At 35.0% G+C, this 21728-nt stretch overlaps 1 protein-coding gene across 4 annotated transcripts; it reads right to left on the bottom strand.

The window, feature by feature from the left end:
• Positions 1–638: 638 nt before the first annotated feature.
• On the bottom strand, positions 639–21369 carry SNX16 (sorting nexin 16). Of its 4 annotated transcripts, XM_059815580.1 has the most exons (8): positions 21225–21369; positions 20998–21137; positions 17089–17175; positions 13270–13418; positions 7681–7750; positions 3589–3725; positions 1250–1362; positions 639–955 (listed from the first exon to the last, which is right to left on the bottom strand). In XM_059815580.1, the coding sequence occupies exons 1-8, from the start codon at positions 21367–21369 to the stop codon at positions 852–854; spliced, it is 945 nt and encodes a 314-aa protein (XP_059671563.1). In that variant the 3' UTR covers positions 639–851. The 4 variants fall into 4 exon arrangements, with proteins under 4 accessions (XP_059671563.1, XP_059671561.1, XP_059671562.1 ...); XM_059815578.1 differs by having other exon boundaries at positions 639–960; positions 1246–1362; positions 20998–21369; XM_059815579.1 differs by having other exon boundaries at positions 20998–21369.
• Between the last annotated feature and the right edge of the window lie 359 nt (positions 21370–21728).

The following is a 21728-nucleotide window of genomic DNA, read 5'->3' as shown; positions in this document are numbered from 1 at the left end:
AGTCTTTCAATCATCTCCATATAATCTGGAATATTTTTAAACAAACATGAATGTATTAGCAAGATGGTAAGAGGTAGTGTTCCAAGTAAAAGGCAAACTTACCGATTTTATTGTTACATGGGTATATAGCAAAGGTATCCCAGACTTTAAAAGCAGCATCACCGAACAAGAAGTATTACAGCATGCTAGCTTGGGATGAAAATACACAGTGTTTTGGGGGTCTCATATTAGTTCCTTCAGCAAAAATGACCAGTTTTTGTAAAATGTCAAACTATAATCCCATTTTGTAAGTACTTTTCTCTTGGTACTGTAAGCTTTCCTACTGCATTGCATTAAAATTTCCAGAGAAATATTCTTCAACTTTAGAATTTAAAACCAACATATTCTACACTCTTATTAAACGTGAGTCCATTTTTACTTCAACAAGCATTAATTTATGGCTATAAGAATATGAAAACACAAATACCAAACAGATGAACACATCAAATGTGTCACATGAGTGGCAACATATGACGTGCTATTTATATGTGTTTGGTGATTTAAATGTGAAGCTTTCGACACTGCGTTGGGAAAGTCAGCCAAATTGTGTACGAACACTATCTAAACTTTAGCTTATTTTAGCCCTTATTAGACTTTAATATATTTAATATATATAAAGGCTAGATAAAAACTGAAATCAAAGCAGCACTGGGTATATTTCTTAAGTTAATAATTTGTAAGGATTTATGTAAACATTCAATATGTGCATTCTTGCTCTTTGCTGTAAAATTCTTCACAGCTACTCTGTGCTCCTACCCACAGAGTATGTCCCAAACATGAACCTTTCCCAGGTAACAGCAGCTGCTACTGATCTATTCTTCTTCATCAGCAGTATATGCTACTTCAGCGACTTCAATTTCTGGTACAGAATTTTCAGCCAAAGAGCCACTCCAGCATGCCTCATGGTTCTCTTTATCTGAGCTGCAACAACAGATCAATAAGCTTTGTCAAATGAAAACTAGTATGATTCTCCATAGTCATTTGATGCCTGCAGTCCACAAAACAGTTACAAAGGTTGTTCAATTTATCACTTAGTCCAGATCTGAAATTATCTACCGAGGGCCTTTATGAAATGTGGGATAGCTACAGAGAGGTGCAATAAAATGCTGAATTCCTCAGCTATGCAGAATTTATCCAAGACCAAACATTTAAAAACATACTTTAAGAAAAACTAAAATATATCGTAAGTAAAATATTAGTATTTACCAGCTGTCCTCACCCACGGTACCCTGGTCTGCTTCTACTGCAGAAGACTCCACTTCACCACTGCACTCACTTTCTTCTCCTGACATTTGACGAGTCATTTTTCCTAAAGATAAATCCCTACAACAAATAAGAACAGAGGACCACCAATCCATACAGCAAACATTCATCACTGAAGAGCTGTTTGTTTCATTTTAAACTTGGCAGGTTCCCAGAAACTGCAAATCTCACTCCTACATGCCCCATTCCTTTTATTACTACAGAGATGCAGGGCTTGCACTGGATAGCTATTTAAACAGCTTATTTGCTCCAGCTGCTTATTCCTAAACTACATTCAAACCTCTGGTTGCATCACAATTTAGTAGCTTTACAAAATTCAAGTCCCAGAGGAGTGATCATGACTTTAGGTAAGAAATTACAAGCAGATGATCTAAGGCACGCATATCTTGCCTAAATGGCAGAAGGATTATAACCAAAACATAGTCAAAAGGAACTAGCAGGATGGTAAGACTTCAACAGTTTCCCAAGTTTCTCATTGTAACTTTACAGTGACAGATTAAGTTTCAGAGCAATACATTTTCCCATTAATAAGAGACAGGTAATAATTTTTTCTTAACAGCAACATGAGTTGATAGTCCAACTAGTCTGGCTACAAATGGGAATATGGTCATGTAAAATTACCAAAAAGACTTATTTCCGAAGTATTGCTCTGTGTAGAAAACATACAGCAATTTAGTGTTGAAAGCTGCCACTTGAATTGGAAAGAAACATTGTGAACAATTTTGTGTTGAAAGTGATACTACTATGTTTTACCCCCTTTATAAATTACTCTAACTACTATTGTTTCTATAGTTTTATTTTAATACATATATTTTAAGTAATACCTCAGCAGTATTCTCTAACATGATTATTGGCATATGTTTAGGCCAAATCCAGCATGATATGTAAAGGCCTACAAGTCTGATGCCTTGTCCAATTGTCCCCTCCTACCTCACATACATTTTATGTACCTGGCCTTTAGAGCGTACGGGCGGAAGATGCTTAATTCTTGTTGGGCCATCAGATCAAAATTCCACTTCAACAAGGCCAAAGGCAGAGCCATTTCTTTTAGGTTCAATTCCCATCAGACAAGCTGAATTTCTTAAACAATGTTACAGGTTTACTTGGTAACTTTTACAGCTAAAAATCACAGGAGTTATCTTCCATCAAGACTTCAGATAGTACTTGGCTGACTTTCAATAATTTTAAATGTCTGGGAAGCTGGCAGGGTGTTTGTGTGTTTAAAAAACACCTGTCTTCAGGGAAAGCACTAAAAATAAAATCCCCTTTTGCTATTCGTGCCTTCTTATTTTATTTTTAGTCACACAAAATTTCCTATCATTATGTTTTAGCCAAATGTGAGTTACTTAATTTTTATTGGCTATTTCACTGTTTAAGCCAGCAGCAAGTCATAACTTTCTTGTCAAACAGGGAAAGCACCTTTCAAATGTAATTACTTGCCTTTAGGAGTAAGTGACAAACTGAATATGGTATTCAGATTAGAATTTTCAATAAGCCACAATGATTCCATTTAAATCCTTTTCCAAATGTAGTTCACTTAAACCTTATACCTAAAGATGTGATTTGTTAGTCAACCTGGATATGGTAGACTCAACAACCCAAACAGTATTAAAATAACTTCTAAAGGGACCATGGAAATTTACTCCTTTGCTAGAGGAAACCCCACAATGACTGACTCAGCAGGTCTATCGGGACACTGAATAGCCCAACACCAACTCCCCTGGGCCTGCTACAAAATTTAGCAGACAGGCACCATAAAGTTTTATAATAGAACTCCACCATTTTTTTCCCTAGATTTAAATGGACAACCTCCAGTGCTATTTAAATGCTATCTGTGGCATCATGCCAGGCAATTCAGAACAAAGTTAAAGACATTAATAAGGAAATATAATTGCTTGGTCACTGTCAAAACTGAGTACCAGTGAAATTTTATAACTTAAAGCAATTTTTCCATTGCTCTTATCTCTAGCAGGGCATTTCACATATCCAACATTTCAAAAGCAGAATAGAATCTTTGCCTTATCTTTACAGGACTTAAAGGATTAGGAAGCATAATCCCAGTTACTTTAGAGGGAAAAAGATGGGATGACACTTTCTCAGTCATTTGTACTGAACAACAGCTTGCTAGCCAGCATATAAAAAAGAGCCTACCGAAAATATTGCTTTGTGTGTGGTTATGTGGGGAAAATTGTTTCCGAGAATACATTTAAAGCTGGTGCTTGTGACTGTATAGAGAAAATATGTTCATGGAAACAAACTCCCAAAACTTAGAAAATTTCTACATACCTAATTCTTCTTTCAATAGCATCTATATGAAGTTGCTTTTCACTTAACAATTTCTTCAGTGATTCAACCTCCCTTTGTTTTTCAAGCAGTTCTTTTTGTAGACGGTAATTTGTTTCCTCTAGAGTTTCACAGAAAGCCTAAAAAACAAATTTAAGAATATCTTCCATTTAAGTTCAGTGGACTGCCTTTATTGGTTTTTCTTTTAGAAGTATCAACCTGTAACAGAATTGTAGCTGCTTTTCTTTGTATTGATTACCATAAAGAGCTATATGAACTTTTTTTAAAAGTTCTGTCCTTAGTAAAACAATGCCACTTTGCTTTGAACAATGAATTTATTATGCTAAACTGAAAGGCAAATACTTTATTGCATCATTTGTTTGTCTCACAAGAGACTTTAGAAAGAGGTTTTTCTCCTTTGACGTGCAGTACCTAATTTTGAACCTTTTTGCCTATATGGAGCATCAGCTGAACTCCCTACTCCCCTTTCCTCTCATATAAGCTTTGCTTTCACATGACTTGGAAGCCAATTTCAAAGTGTTTAATTATTCACAAGATGCTAGGAATATTTGGATAAAGTGCGTGTTCTTCCCTCACCCAGGATAAAGACAAAGTTGTACAGTTCTGTACCAAACAGCTGTTACAAATGACAATCATGAGAGTCAGAAAACCAATACAAAAACATTCTGAAAAAGTTTAATGAAAAGTTAAGTACACTAACTACTCAACCATGATAAGTATGTTGTATTACTCTGCTGAGCATGACATGTATGTATAGTACACCCTGATGAATTTGACAGTGAGCAATCTCAAAAATTAATGTGAGGAGCCAACATATAATGCCATATCCACTGAATGCAGGAAGTGGCAGAAGTGTTGGCACAGAGCCTGCTGATCTATTACCGGAAAAAGCAAGTCTACCAACAGTAATGTGCAATTCTGATTCAATAATTTACATGTTCTCGCTAAATAAGAAACCCACGTAGGAGGCTTTCTTAGCTTAACATTACATGCAACTAACTGCTAATTCACAAAATCCACTGACTATACACATTGCATATAAGCTCAGTTAAGAACAATGCTGTTGAGACAGTTTTCCTAAAGTTTTAAAATGGGCTACAAACACCAAGAAGATTCTATTCTTTGCTTTAATTCAAGCAGACTTAGCAACTTCTTTAAAGTGTTAAGTTTTCCTGTAATTATACAATTCAAAGAAAGGCAGTGTTTTTCAATCCAACAACCATTTTGATTTTTTTTTTTGCACTGAGTTTTAATTTATTTTATTGACTCAAATAGCAAATCATCAATTCAACAGTTATGCCACAGCTTTATTCACATCTACTAGAGCTGAGAACACGTGGCATGCAATTCATCCTTCACACAGCATTTTTAGTGATTGCTTTAGCAATCATTCTAGTTAAGCAGTCATCCTGTTTCATCCAAGCCAATTCAGTGAATTCTAGTGTATTTTGTAAAACTGTTCAGGGTTGCTGGTGCCCTAGCTGAAAACTGCCCATTATTCCTTAAGAATATAATTAAGTTATATTATTTCTACCTTTGGATTTATGCATATGCAAATTTCCCTAGTCAGAGAATAACTAAAAATATTTCACGTGTTGTGAACTGTTTCACTGTTCTATTTGAGAACTGAAAAAAGCCTTTTGGAAAAAACTCATATCTAGCTGCAATCTGTGTATCAGTTGCCCAAAGAAAGGAAGTCACTCTTCACAACTGAGTAAGAAAACATCACCATATTCTGAAGGATGCCGTGGTAGCAGAAAGGTGTAGTGAAGCTGAGAAAGACCTATCAGGGAATTGTGTGTAATGAGATATCTTGCTCCTTGAAGAGCTGGACACCTGGAGTCTCATACAGTTCTAATACCCAGGTGGGACCAATTTTCCCTGTAAGTTCTGAAAGGGAAACAGAACTAGGCCAGCTGGAAGAGAGTTTTGCTTCCTTCTTCAGTGGGTCATGAAACACAGATAGCTGGGAAAGGACCTGTGGAAACAAATACCAAGGATATGACAAAAAAAAAAATGCTGTAGTGACTATTTTGCCTACTTTTCCATTATCAGATTTCTGTAAGACCTAATCAATTTCTAATGGGGGAGGTACCTGTACCCCTCCCATAAATACGTTTGGGCAAGTCCTTCTTGAACTGGAAAAACAGAATAGACATAAAACAAACAGAAGATATCCACATTTTCCATTATCAGGAAAACAGTAATAGAAGATTTTTTTTTTTGCAATGCTTTGTATGACAACAGTAACAGCAGAAAGGCTGAACAGAAGTAATTTTTGAGATACCTTTAAAAATAAACTCTAGGTATAAGTATCTGAACCATAGTGCTTGTCCTGCAGTTGGGCATTGTTAAAAAAAGCAAGGAATGGATATAGATGCTCTCTGATATGGAGAGGTTCAGAATCCTAACAGGCAGGAGCAGGGCAAAAAGCAGGACCGCAAGTATGGATTTCAGGTGAGCAGACCTCAGTTTCTTCAGAAATCTGCTTGGAAGAAAGAATCCATGGGAAACCACCCTGGAGGTAAAAGCAGCCCAGGAGAGCTAGTTGATATTCAAGGATCACCACCTCCAAGTTACACCAGAACGCCAGGGCTCATGATTCAAAGATTATAATCAAAGATAATTAAGGGACTAGAGCATCTTTCATGTGAGAAGAGGATGAGAGAGCTAGGACTTCAGTCTAGAGAAGAGAAGGCTTGGGGTGATCTTATCAATGGGTATAAATACCTGATGGGAGGGAATGAAGGACTCTTCTCAGTGGTGCCCGCTTACAGGACAAGAGGCAATGGGCACAAATTAAAACCCAGGAAATTCAATCTGAACACACGAAAACACTTTTTTACTGTGATGGAGCAAACACTGAGGCCGACTGCACAGACAGGTTGTGAAGTCGCTTCTGCAGAATATTCAAAACCTGACTGGACATGGTCCTGGGCAACCTGCAGTAGCTGACCCTGCTTGCCCAGAAGGACTGGACTAGATGATCTCAAGAGGTCGCTTCCAATCTCAACCATTCTGTAATAAGGTGGGGTATCCCCTGGAGACCAGAATTTTATGACAGCTGTGTGACAACTTTACAGAAATGGTTAATAGCTGAAACTACAACAGTACAGCTATTTTAATAGTTTACCTAAAATCCAATGGTGGAACAAGAACCCTGAGACTTTACCACAGTATGCATGACAAAAATATCTATGAAGGCGACACTTAAACTTCTTAATTATCTGAACAAGTAATTCCTGTAATTTTTATTAATTTTCATCAGCTTAAATAGCTATGACGAAAAGTGATTGTACAGAAATTAAATATGAGCTCATAACACAAAAACCATACCACATCCTTCAGATGTATATAGTAATGTAACAAGAGCCAAGGTGCCCCCGCTTATACGCAAAACAAACTGGTAAATATAAACTTAGTTGAAGGAGCATCACTTAACAGTCATAATTTCTAAAAAACATATTGATATTCCATAAAGCAAGAAAGCTAAGATGCCCCATTCTAGACAGACTTGATATACAGCTCTGCATGCCAGTGAAACATACTTCTAATAAAATAGACTGCAGCATACAGTATTATTTGTTCAATGTGCTCATATGCATGTTAAAAGGTTGCTGTTTTACAACACTACTTGACACTACTCAATTATCTGCCAGAACACTATTTTTGGTGGTCAGAATTAATCCTTTCATTACATTTCATAGCAAGAACATTTTACTGCAAGACCTGAAGTCTAAGGTATATGCACTGTAATAATGTCTTGAATGTAAACCTACAAAACCTCTCCTTGTATTCAGTAGTTGCCTTAAAAACAAATTTCATCCACTGGTCACAAAAGGCAAAAAGGAATAAACTATATCTTGGGAGAGGGATCAAGTACAGCAGTCAAAGATTACCAGTGTGCACCAATAATCAGATTGTGTCAGTTGGAGAAATTCATCCAGCTGCAAGTTTTTGTGAAAGGACAGATATAAAAACGTTTCATTCCATACCGTTCAGCAGATTTTACAATATTCTAACAACAACTACTGCCTTCTGCATTCTGCTTTTATTATATTACATAGCACTTACCCTGCTCTCTTCTAGACTGTCAAAAGGACCTGGAGGATCATCCAGACAAAGAAATTCTCTCACTGCAAGGCTTTACCAAATAAAAGAGAATGAATTACTGGAAGTAAAAAAAAGCAAGCACACTTAAATATTATCATACAAGGGCAGTATTTCTTTGAGGGAGACAAACATCTCTCCTCAAATTTACTCCCAAGTATTCAAAATAAAGTTAACTATTAAGTCTCAGTTGTATGTGTTAACCAGGGACAGTATTTAAAATGGGACTTAAGAAGTTGCACAAGCACACTTAAGAGTTTTCAAACAGAGAGCAAATCAATTTAGAACATGATTTTTCAAATCTTCATGGAATTTGTTGCTACATAACAACTGACAAGCACGTTTATCACTTTGGTATTGAAGAGGTTTGAAAAAGTCTCCTGGGAAAAATAAATATTAAAAGATGGATGAAAACGTATGCTGCTAAAATCCATAAGTAGATCCCTTCAGCAAATATCAATGGAACTAAGCATGGGTACTGAAACATGCTTTGTGTCTCCATTTTGCTAAGATCATAATCCATTGACATATATACAGTATATAACTGTTATATACACAGTATATATTTATACATATAAAAAAGAATAGTACGTTACAAAAGAAATTACAAGGTTAACGTGCCATGGATATACTATATAGCATCTCTAAACACTTCAAACTAATGCATTCAACTTAAAATTATGTAACAGTTGTCATCCCCCTCTGTACATTGTTTTGCAAAGGCCAGAAGGAAGTATGTGCAGTCCTATGGTTTACTACAGAGTATTTTGAGCATCTTGCTCATTCTATATTCCAAGTTTAGATTACTTTTCACAGAATTCTTCAGTATCTCCAATCATGTCCCTTCGCCCGCCTTTCTAAGACTTTCCTGCTCTGTTGTATTCCTTCTTCTATAAATAACCTTCAATCAGAATACTGTATTCACAATTAATTAGCAAGTAGTAACTTACTAGCAGCTCTGTGCTTGCACTCACTACTATAAATCTTTACATTATCTCCTACTGCAATGAATGCAGAAAAATGGAAGATGTGCATCCAAACTAATTCCCCATCTCTTCCTCCCACCTAAGTCCTGAGGGAAGGTGAGAGCAAAAAGAAGTAATTTTCTGCCTTCTGCTCATTCTCTGCATTTGAGGGAGATGCAAAGTACAAACACAAGAAAGGAAACTTTTACCCAGCTACCAATCTAATCACACAGCTTCAGGTTTGGCAAGCAAAATGAGGAGAGAAATTTCTTCAGCTCACACTAATCATTGATTATACCATCATTTTTAGTTTTAGAAAGTCTCTGAAGAGTATTTATCTAAAATACTAAAAAAGCTTGCTTTCAAGTGCTTATTGCGCATTTGAAGATACAGGTGTTTTTTCTGAGCCAATGGTTGGTGAGAATTCTTGTCTTCATATCCACTTTCACCTCATGAGCCTTTACACCAACCTGAAAAAAATTGCTCCTATAGTCATGACCATCCCTTTGGCACTTAATTTATGTGACAAACGTGATAAAACCTTCATTTTTCAAGCCCTCTCCACTGGTTTACATCCATCAATCCAAGATCTGTGCAAGTCATAGCCTAAACTTGTAGAAAACATAACCTCAAACCAAATGGAAAGTTATTCAGGCATATAAAGTATGTTTTGAAGGAGAAGAGCAAGGTTGTTTTTTTCCTCTCAGTTTAATCAGTTTGAAGTGACCCTTTTCCAACATGATGCTCAAGTCCATTTTTTAATGGTTGAATTGTTCTTTTCATAAAGATGCTGAATGAACTCACATATCCCTAATGCAGAAGAATTCATTATGTCGAAACACTTCTGCTCACCATTTTTCTTCAATATCTTCATCCTTATGCACATAGCTCAGTTCAAAGATATTTTAAAATAAGCATTTAATTTCTGTATTTTGCTAGTAATTTTATTGTGTTATTAAATAGTAACATTAAAATGGCATAACATACAGTAATGCTTGTAAGTGAAAAAGGAAGTATCCAGAAAAATAAATGTGCAAAAATATCCAATCTACATGTATCATCTACTTACATCAGGTCAAACCCAATTTTTTTTGTTTTCCCTGCTGGCAGAAAACTGTGTCTTTTTCTGTAGTTTTCAAAACTTTTTGAAATTGAAAGCTGTAGGTTCATTATTTTACATAAGGGGGTCAAGAGACTTAAGCTGCAAGTCACTGAAAACATTGTTTCTTTATCTAAAATACATACCTGACGGCATAAACATTCATTTGCAGCCATGTGTTACATGCCTTCCTTTCATTTAACAAATAGGATAAAATTCTGCCTTAAAAGTTATCAGAGAAATCTTCTACATCATGTAACAGAGATTGCTGTACATGGCTTCTTTCTTTGCTCCTATGCTAGTTGACATCCTCAAGAGAGGCAGCAATGCCAGTGCACACCAGCATTAAGAAGGGAAGCAAGGGGCAGTGCTGCACATGGGATCCCCAACAAGGCTCAACAGCTGAGTTCCTTCCTTTCAATCTTCTTATACAGGGTGGAGGCAGAGTAGAGCTGTGTCATCTGTATAAAGCCAGATGACACTTCTGTTTAGCAGGTTAAACTTCTTTCTCACACTTCGTGGGTTATATGAAATTTTCTTGATCACATTAAACTCTGGGTGGATTTAAATTTGATCTTTCACTGAATCTTCAATACAAGGCAAAATATGAGAAGAAATCCATAAAACGCAGACTGAATTTAGTCACCTGCATACCACCCTACATTTTATCTTTAAAACACTTTGTAAATCTGGTTTTATTAAAAAATAGGTGTATACCAAACGAGGTGTCCTATCCATGAAGGGTGAACATTTCTCACTGTCAATGTGTCTCAATGATAATGCAGTGGATAAAAAGAAATGAAATAGAGTTCTCTACAAAGGGACAAGGCTCATTTGGTTTTGGTGCAACCCAAGCAGTTTGACCTATCTGAAAAACTGCAGAAGTAAATGGTGAGCTTTTAAGGAGGAAACAGGGTCAGATTCTAACCACTGCTCATGTACGGTGCAAATATTAATTTCCATTAATAGTAACTTTTATTCTCCGATAAGTGAGTAAAAAAAAATAATAATCAGACAGATCAAATCTCCCTGGTTTTCATCACTTCCTGAGGAATCCAGACCTTCCATAGATCCAAACATTAGAACATAAGCTGTACCAATAGGTTATAAAGTTTATTTAAAAAAACTTGATCTCCTGCAGAGCTTTACACAGCAAAGATCAGAGTTTTCCTCAAAACCACACTTCAATTAACTATCTGTTCATTAACCAAGATACAAACTGATTCCACAAACATTTTAAACTCCCTTTTGTACCTAATGAGCGATGCAGTCTAAAAGTTATATTTTGGGGTTTTTTGCCTTAAATTATGACAAACACTATTTTGCCCAATATAGACCATCATCAAGATGCAAACAAGCTAGATGAAATACCAAACTAGCTGCAACAAGAAACATAAAGCCTTCAGATCTATTCAAGCAAACTAGAAGTCCATCCAGCTCACTAGTCTGTCTCCAGCAGCATAACATAAGTGACATTTAGAGAATAATTCCTTTTTATTTTGGCACATCTATTATTGTGTAATTTAATAATTAGGAAACTTCTCAGCCACATATTTCACCCATATAGTCATGTTCAATAGCCACTGACAGAGACACTCACAGGTTGATCCCAATTTCTTTTTGAAACCATTTAAGCTTTTTGTCTCTGACATCTCACAACAAAGCTTCACAACTCAGCATGACATATTCAGAGATGACTATGAATCATCCAAAATACTAACATTCTTTACTCACCTTCCCTATCCCCTTGATTTCAATATGCCCTGTTTAGCCAGCCCTTTCCCAAGACAGCAGACTAAAGAACAGAGAACAGTACCCTTCTTGCAGCTAAGTTTGTAGCTTCATCTGCTCTTGCTTGCCTTCTCTGTACTTCTAGCAGACACTCTTTTGAAACTGAATGCTGTATTTTAGCATTAGACTATGTGGAAATGCAATTCAGATTCCCACAGCAATAACATTTTTTTTTTTCCCCTTTCAAGTTGCTCTTCAGCAATTTTTATGCAACTTTTTGACTATTGCTGAATACTGAACTGATTTAGAAAACTGTATCAATACCAATAGTTATTTTCCAGGTTGAAAAAAAACCAGTTGAGTTTATGATTCTGTATGTACATACTTACTGTCATTTTGCACTTCATGAAATTTAATGTTAGTAACTCAGTGCCTCTGGATCCTTCTACAATACTTCATGATCTCATTGTTCACTCCCTCTTGCAGATAGTTTCCAGATATTCTGAACATCAGTGTCCAAAACTGTGATCCAGCATTCCATATGTAATGGCCCTAATTTTCTATCAATCCTTTTCCCCTTGCCTTTCAACCATTTTATACGAGTTCCCTCATAACTACTTGTAAGATAGATTTCCCTCTGCAAAAGACATTGCTTTTTCAAGTATTATTTTTGTTTACCTGCTTACCACTTTGGGGTTTTTATAACAAGCAGTACCAAAAGTCAGACTTACTTGCTGATCTTTAGTTCCCAGACTCAGCAGTCAAATGCTTTACAGAAATGTGCCAAGTGTAATAACAGCTATTCTACTAAAAAGTAAAGTAGGTATGAGCATTAGATGGTCTCACACCACAGCTCAGCAATTTTACATTTTAGTTCCTTTAAAATTCTTGAGAGAACGCTTTTTGCTCTACAGAATTTCTTTCTCTTTGTTTTTAATGAAGTTTCAGGTGAAGACAGTTCCTCAGCCTCTTTCCTCAAAGAATCTCTGATACAGCAACCTCACATTTTTTTTTTATTTCTGGTGTTGGAATAGGTTTTTAGAACCAGCTGCTCTGCCTCTAGCAACTCACTTACTAAAATTCTCTTTTGGCCTATATTAAAATGATTTTACATTTTATTTATCAGAATTATGTTCTACTCATCTTCCAGCATTGGAAAAATCTTCCACTTTGTATGAAAAAAGATACCATTCAAAGAGACTTCTGCACTTTGTTGCTTAAACACATTATGTTTTCAGACTCTTCTTAAGGCTTTTTTGATTTGTGGTTTACATTTACTTACGTAAAGCAATCTATAAAGGTACTTCTACTACTACCATGTCATGTAAATTAAAAACCTTTAGTTTAATACACATTTTAAGAACTAATTGCATAATAGTGTAGGTACTTTCCATTATGAAAGCCTAACATTTAATCTCAGTATGAATTAAGAATATATCAATTCTGCATTCAGCACACAGAAGTAATGTTTTAGGAGTAAACACAGGATTAGTCTAACATTTTAAATATTACAGCTTTTAGTCATTAGCCATGGTACAACTCAAAATACTGCAACTCCCCTTTTTTGCTTAGGTTAAGATGGGATTAATTTAATAGGACACTAAATAATTCACATAATGACCAAATGCACAATATGAATATTAATTAAATTCCTTACTATGTTGCTCAGAGATACACTGCTAGAGTCTAGGAGCATATATGAGGAGTTTGGACACACAAAAAAATATCCAAATCCATAAGCAAAGTTTAATCACGTACCAGTTAGCAATATCTTTGTGAGCTACTAGGTTCTGGAGGAATGCTTGTAGTCCCAACTGTCGATCTTCCAAGAAGTCAGGATTATAATTATCCTTGAACCAGCGCTTTGGTGGAAGGGCCAACCGAAAGCCCGGAAACATATCTTTTAGCTGAAACAGAAATCAAAGCCAAAGAAAACCAAGGAACAAAGTCTTGATGAAATACTGAATTTGACACAGGCACTGACTTTACTCAGAATTACGGGATCTTTCTGTCTTCTGTTAAGTTCAAGCACAAGGTAATTCTCAACCATAAGTACAATCCAAATTATAGCATGAACTGTGGACACAGTTCTGTCACTTGCTGCGTTGCCTTACGCAATCAAATGACTTCTCAAATTTACCATATAAAAAAAAGGAATGAAAAACTTTGCTTTGTTATTTAATGTCTCTGAGTCTGCTATTTAATGCCTTTGAGTCAGGAAATATAAGAAAATTGTATGTAAGTAAAAAGTATCAGACGAGTAAGCATTCCAGTGGTGTGTCTTCTAAAGTATTCAAGGATAGTAAGCACTATATAAATAAAAAAGCCCATTACAGACCTACAACTCTGCAACTCTTCTTTTTTAGGGGGCTAGCAGAATGAATTACAACACATGCATGAGATACTTCTAGTAAACAGTAGCTCCTTGTACACCCAGAACATTAAAATTTCAATACACATGGTGTGGCTAAAACCCTAGCACTAACACGCAAAATTGTATTTTTGAGTTACTTAAATAGTAATGGGTTATACTCAAAGTCAGAAATACCTAGAATTTTTCTTTGAATTTGGAAATTAAATATACAAGTGAATGGAAGCATAAAATTATATAATGATGGATCTGTCCAAGGATGCCAATTAATTATTTTTCTAATATGCATGAAGATAAAAAAATTAACACTTTAATAAAAAACAATTTTTAGATGTCTTTTCTTAGAAGGGATCCTTGACACAGAAAAATCTTGAAGAGGATTTACAACCAACAGGAAAAAGCAATCAGGTTTTACAACATCTACAATTGCCACAAGAATTGTTTGATCTTTTTCTGAAGACAGGGTCAAGCCAACTTCTGTCAGAGATGTACTGCATACACCTAATATATTCATATGAATGTTCTAGTGACAAGGATTCCAGAACCTGCCTTGAACACAGTTTAGCACTCCATGTTTACATAGCTGCAAGGTAATTCTTCAGTGGGTATCTTGATCCATGCACAGCAAAATTTAAGCCTTCTGACAATAAGCTTCATTTATTTAACCACTCTTTATGGACTTGTGGAAAAAGCTAACGGGTAGCTCTTTCAGCAGATTACATTTTAAAAAAGTTAAAACAGATACTGTATTTCAGCTAGAATGTCTCTACACTGTTTAAAGGAAGAACCATGTTAGTGGATCACCCTTGCTCATTTAAATACCATTTCACAGCACAAGAAGGGTGCTTTTTTAACATCACAAGTATTGTATATTCAAATAGTCCATGATAACTACTAGTTTCTTATTTATAGAATGGTTTATTGCCAAAGCCTTGCTCTTTATTTCTGCATTTAAATAATTAAGTATATGTTTTCCTCTTCTCTTACTGAATTTCATCTTGCTCTTAGACTCTTCTTGATATTTTTATCTTTGGTCATCCAAAGTTCCTTCACCTCTCAGCAAGTTATCATTAATACCACACATGTAAGTATCCTCTATGCTCCATAACCCCTCTTAAGTTAATAATATACTACATAGAACTGAATCCAGAGAAGATAATAAAATGAGTTCCTGTGTTAGTTGTAGAGAGGACCACAGATAACCATTGCTGGGAAAGCTTTTCAACCACACAGATTTCTGCTTAATGGTAATTTCACTTGTTTGGTTATGTAGATCATGTAATTTATTTCTAAGGAAAGAGTATGCCTACCCACAGATTACTCCTTTTGTGGATGAAGAGAGCATGAGAAAGCCAGCTGCTGTCAGCAGACTAATTTTAATGCCAAGTTTCTAATACCATTTCAGGGAATGAATAATTTGCCACCAACCTCAAGAAGGATGGTGGGAAAAAGGATTTACAACATAGTACACTTCTCTCGTTTGTACTGGATTTCTAGGAGATAGGGTACAGAAAATCCTGGAAGTATACATGCATACAATTTGATGTCTATATTTGCCATTAGAGAACAAGGAATTGCAAGTGTTGCACCATGCCTTTTGAACCACTGATGCGTGCACATAACCATTTACTCTTCAGTTTGCAAGACATTGTGCTTTTTATAATACAAAAACGCCAGCTCCAGGAACTAAAACATACCATAATTCTGAAACTTCTAGATAATTACAGAATAGTAACATAATAAAAGTTTAGATGTATACTGAAAGATGAAAAAGGTAGTCAGTGACACAAGCAAAAAAATTAAGTTCTTTGTTTTAAACAGAAATCCTAATACCTATAAATCACGCTAGAAGCCAAACATTTTTTGTCAAAGATTTGACTGCAAAGACTAAGGACTTCACTTGTAAAATCTAAATATCTATTCTAAAACTAATATCTGGGGCATTTTAATTTTTCAAACTACTGATAACCACACTTAAAGTCAATGCATGTAAGCCAGTTCTTGACCTATATCTGACATAGCTGACCAAAATGCAAACTGTTGTGTGACTTGACTTCTGAAATTTGAGTTGAAATCCCCAGAACATCATCATCTCAAAAGAAGGCAGGCTTTTGCCAATACCAAGGCATTCCTTAATTTATGATAGACTGAATTCAGAGACAATTTTTTTCAGAAAGAGATCTCTAAACTAATTCACATTCAACAATTTGTGGTAGTTTTAGACTGCACTGATGTTTTAAAGGTAGCCTAAAAGATAGCCAAATAGGTCAAACCAAGAACCCAGAGAAATGTCTAAGTTCAAGTCCATATTCAAAATTTCAGTAGAATTAAGGTCTTAGTTGATCAGGCACGTTGATCCAAGGAAATGAAAAGGTATACAAAAAATCCCTTACTATGGGAAAAAAAAGGGAGTGTTAAAAAGTTGCAAGTTCAAACATGAAAGGACATAATAGCAGAAAATGTGTTAAACTTGCAATGAAAGATTATTCTTAAGAGTGGACAGTACAACAAAGAAAAGTGTAATTCTGGTTTTCTACTTTTATGCCTCTATAGAAATAATGCTAAATGGGATAGCCACACACTATTTACTAATTTAAAAACTTGTGATTTTTAGACAAACATTTTTTGCTTTCAAGTGTTCTAAAAATATCAAGTTGCTGACCCAGAACTCCTGTTTACCTTGCATCTCTGTCTTCAGCTTTAAGTATCTGATAATAATATTTCACCATTAACTTCAAAAGACACTTAAAACAACTGAAGACTGACCAATGTACAAAGAACTTCTAATGTTCATGAAACTTCAGTTTTATTATGGAAAAAAGCAGAGTTTCTTGCACTGAAAAGGACTGAATAATTACTGGATCATTCCTACAAAAGAACACAGGCCCCTAGTTCTACTTCCATGCAGGGGATACAACTATTAAAGAGTTAATTTCCTTTATCACATAGACTAGGAATAAATATAAAGTATGAAGCACACTAACAACTTCAGATGAAGAAACATCTTCATTACACTAGCTCTCGTTATTTCATGTATCTTTGAAAAAATGAGGAATCGTGTGGTTTTCACACATTAATATAGTATACGTTTTATGTGCAGTAAAAAAAACAAGAAAAAGTGACACAAATGTGAGACACAGAGAAAATGAAACATGAAAGAAGAGTGAGGCAAGTTAGTTGAGAATTTACCAGTGTATAATTCTCACCTTGTCATTAAGCCTGGAGAAGTCAGTGTACCGTCTGAAAACCACCCAACTTTCCTCTGGACTTCTTTTTACCAGTATTTTGTATACCTGTGTGGAAAACAGGGAATATCAGAAAAATGTGCAGAACTTCATGCTGCATTGGCTGGAAGGATGAAATTATTCTTTATTTCTTAATGAAATAAAACTCGTGGATAAAAAAAATTCCTTAATTTTTTTTTTGGTCTTAATTATCAGTACAAACAGTATAAATTAATTTCAGAATTTAAGGAAAGCGTTTCTATAATTCCTAAACACATTTAACTATTTTCTGTTTGCAAGAAAGGGTTTGTGAAACTGCATCCAGATTTCTTCCCCAGGAAAAAACAAGTCTCAGCTACCAAACAGATAAGTAAAGTATGTTTTACTGATCTACTTTAACCTTTGCTGAATTATAGTTTTACTCATTAATCCCTAAGGCCAATCTATTTTTAAGATGACTGTAATGATCAGATACTGATTATTATATTGTTTTAAAATGTCTCATCTGACTTGCTTCACAAGGAAAAGTGATGTAGGATAAAAATAACATCCTCCTTTAGTTCCATTTGTCTTGAACATTAGGTTTTGTCTTCCCAAGCAAAATATGACCACATACCTAGATAACTGCATCAGAACAATTATACTAGCACTGAGGAACTGAAGTAATGGAGCCTTTGAATCAGATTTAGCAAGACAACAGCACAGCAGTACCATTCTCCTATTTAAATGGAAATGGATAAATAAAACAATACTAATAATTAAAAAAAATATATAAAAAAAATTACCTTTCAGGAGGACTGACACTCAAATACCTGAACACAATGAATCTAATAACACACAACTTCAACTAGAAAGTATTAAACCGTGTCTAGGAAAGAAGGGTTCTCATGTCACAACCTTACTTTCTCCAACATAAGCAAAAAGAGGCTCTGCAATTGTACTGGGTTAGCTTTCCCAGTCTAGGTGTTCTCTAGTTGAAAAAAAATGAAATAAGTATGAAAACCATATTTTTGGAATCATAATGATAAACAATCCCTTACAGGCATTTAACCAAATTCTATTTAAAACATTTTCTAATCTGTTACATAGTAAAATCTTTTCCAGTATTTCACATTTTCATAGCAGGTTGTCTTAGTTGATAAATGTATTTTTCTTGTTGCAGTCCCAGCATGCAATAATCCCAGTGCCAGTCAACTTCTGTACGCGTGTGAGACTGTTTTTACCATTTTAGTATTCTATAATATACTAAGTTGCAGACAGTTACACAAACTACAGATAACTACAGTGCAAATTAAAAGCAATTTTTCAGCAAGTACTTCTCTTATCTACTTTTAAACACAGAACTCCAATTTCAAGCATCATCATCTGTGGAAGTTGTGGACTGTGATAGAGGTAATATTTCAGTCACTAACAAAAAGCTATTAGCTTTTAAAATTCAAGCTGTAAGACATGCCTATGAAGCCAACATTAAGATGTAATTCTTCTGTCTCGCATTTTCTGTATAAATATTTGTCCAAATGTTTTAGCTTTCTTGTCATACCAAAAGTATAAACAATTATTTTATGAAAATTTCATAAAGCAGAACTGCTATATAAAATTGTGAAGACTCTTTGCTAGTAGACAGCGAAACATAGAACAAGAAGCTATGGAATATGCTTGCGGGTTTACTTACTAATCAGTATTCTACTCTATTCTTTTATTCTACTAAAAGTTCTGTAAAGTCATTGCTTACAAATGCACACATGAAAAAAATCCAGTTAGTCTGACCCTCGCTTTGAATGATTTCCAAGTAAATATTAGACAACTTAAAAAAAGTCTTCACAAATTATGGTCAACTTAATTGCAATAAGGAGCACAACCAGCTTGTGACTACTAAACAAAAAAATATGGTCAACCTCAAACAAACATTTTTGGTTTTCTTGCCAAAGCTGAAAAAAGGTTTTGTTTTGTTTTTTTTAAGAGTCATAATTAATAAACAAGAAAAACTAGAATACTACAAAACCAACTGTCAGTTCCTTCACACAAGGTCTTGGAAAAAACTAAAAATTAATTCAACAAATTCATGTAATTCCAGTCAATCCTGAATTGCCTTATTCCACACATACAAAATATTCAGTGAAAATATGCCAATATTTATAACAATCTCTGGCTGATTCAGCATCTCATTACCATTTCTAGTTGGCTTAAAAAGTTCTAATTGAACATTCCAGGACTGCTAACTCATTTGAGACCAACTGCTTACCAACAGAGACGTTTTTCAGCCTAGGTTTTTTTTCTCCCGTGAGCTTCAGCAGTCATGTACTCCAGTGTACACTAACATTTAACTCTTGAAGTTAGTACATCACCCAGCTTAAGTAATTCAGACTGATGTTTTTGGGAACTATGAGATGCTAACAAACAGTAAAAACAATTTCAGCAATTGAGTCTCCTCTCTTTTACAAGCAATTTCAATTTAATTTCCAGTGTCTTCCATCTCATTGATTTTGCACTGCAGAAGCAAGCAAAATTTCTAGCGCTAATTACTTGCTGGTTTTAATACACAATAGCAAGCTTATTTTCAACATGCAACTGAAAACAAACAGTTAATCATGTACTTTCAGAAACAAACACAGCAACAGAATTGAATTCAGAAAGAGCAAAAATGCATCCAAACATTTTAATGATGGAGAATGTTTCATTTTTACTGTAACCTGGCCTTCTACATAAAATAAGGAGTCAAAGTTGTCATTGTAACTATAGTTGAAGAACATCTTACTGGAAAATGTCTTGACATATTTTCAGACTGACCCTTGTCAATATATTAATACTAATCATTGTTTTAGATTTTAAGGTATTATTTAAAAGAAATCTTTTAATCTACATGAAAAAAAAGTTTGGCTCTTGTCTTATGCTACAATGCATGAAGATGTTAGAAATGGAAAAACTTATGACAAGATAAGCCATCATTCTCAAATAATTAAAAAGCAGCATTATTTAATTCTTTGCAAAAAGAACTTGATGATTTTACTAGTATTTCAACTGTCATAAGGGCATTAGATTCCACACCTTTCTAATAGGAAAGAAAATGGGAGAAAAAAGTTTTTCTGCTATTTCCTCCTTCTTGCCTATTTGTGATTAATGTTGCTCTCCTCAAGTATCATAATTAATAAATAATTAGTAACAAACAACTTCTATCAGTCCCACAAGCATTGCTGAATTATCTCAAAGAAACATTTCAACTACATCCACAAAAACAAATGCACAAATGTGTCAATATATTTATGGCGTGTAAAAAAAACCTGAATTGCCAGCTACAGTACATTTTGAGAAAAATCAATACAAATCAGTTAATCAGGTGTTCTGTCATGAGATACTGCATGTGTGACATCTCACTCTGATGTTTTCTTAACAGATTTCCCCTTACTAGAAACTAAACCTAGCAATGCAAGAAGCTGAAAACTATGCGTTTGCACTTTAATGCAAATGTTGTATGTTACTAATAACTGTAAAAGGCAAATATCAGGGTGTCTTATCACTCATTTCAAATAAAAGACTACATTTTATTTAAGATGTTTAATTATCCAGAACTTCTACAAGTTCAATATCACAAGGAATTGTAACTTTGCAAGGAATCCCCCACTTTTTCAGCAGAAATTGATACGTGAAGGAGAATGAATTTGTTCTATTCCATGTACACAATTACAGGAAAGACTGCTTCTGAGTCTCAATTTTCCCACCTATATAACGGGAATGATATTCTCCTGTCAGACGGCAGTACTTTGAAGCTAAATTAGTATTTGTAAAGTACTCCAACATTCCTGAACTGTGGGATTAATTACTGAAAGAGAATGCAAAGTACGTCCATTGTTATCTTGTCATTACAGGATGAATTATACTATCCCCAACACTTACAGTGAATTTTGCCCTTTCCTCCATCACCTCATAACCCAGTATAGTAGGCGTGGACGGTCGATCTTCCCAGCTCCTGGAATCTGTATTCTGTTCTATTTCTTCTACAGGCTGAGTACAGTATTCTATGGATGTATCCATACCTGTAAATTTAGTCCTAACAAGTGGACTACTACAGACAGATGGCGTAGAACCAACCTGGTCAGGTACGCTCATCTTTTTAAAACTACCAATTGTAGAGTCCTCCAACTGTCCTTTTGAGGAGCTGGAACTCGTCGAGATGCTCCCAAAAGAAGAACTTCTTTGGTTTCTGGTTGTAAAGCCGGATGATGAACTTCCAATAGGAATAGGAACAGGAACATATGGTGTTGCCATCCTTCATGAAAAAAAACCTCAGTATTTGGTCCAGGAGTTTAAGGTTCATTCACTGTATAAGCCATGTTTTCTCTTCTTTTCAAGAACAGTACCTGCAGTGAAGGACAGAAAATACTGTTGTAATTTTTAAGTGAAAGCAATTCTAAGATACTGCTTTGGAAGAATCTGTATCAGTATTGAGATGGTACATAGCAGTATTGATGGTTAAACATTTTTCACAAGGAATTTGGCTTCCTATAAAATGCTGCTTTTAGATTGCATCTCTAATTTGATGGACAGCTTTACAGGAGTTCTCCGTCTTTCACAGATATTAAAATTAAAATGACAGAAAGTTAAAGTAAGATTACAAAAGAGAAAAA

This window comes from Gavia stellata, chromosome 3 (genome assembly GCF_030936135.1).
Source record: "Gavia stellata isolate bGavSte3 chromosome 3, bGavSte3.hap2, whole genome shotgun sequence".
NCBI classification, from domain to species: domain Eukaryota; kingdom Metazoa; phylum Chordata; class Aves; order Gaviiformes; family Gaviidae; genus Gavia; species Gavia stellata.
The sequence above is the reverse complement of the archived record's forward strand: the minus strand, read 5'-3'. Positions and strand labels throughout refer to the sequence as shown.

Excerpts from the sequence above, each read along its gene's own strand:
- SNX16 (XM_059815578.1), bottom strand. The coding sequence starts at position 21,369 with ATGGCAACACCATATGTTCCTGTTCCTATTCCTATTGGAAGTTCATCA. Across the intron at positions 7,751-13,269 it reads CACAAAGATATTGCTAACTG|CCTTGCAGTGAGAGAATTTC; the intron begins GTACGTGATTAA and ends TATTTGGTAAAG. Across the intron at positions 961-1,245 it reads ACCGTGGGTGAGGACAGCTG|CTCAGATAAAGAGAACCATG; the intron begins GTAAATACTAAT and ends CTGTTGTTGCAG.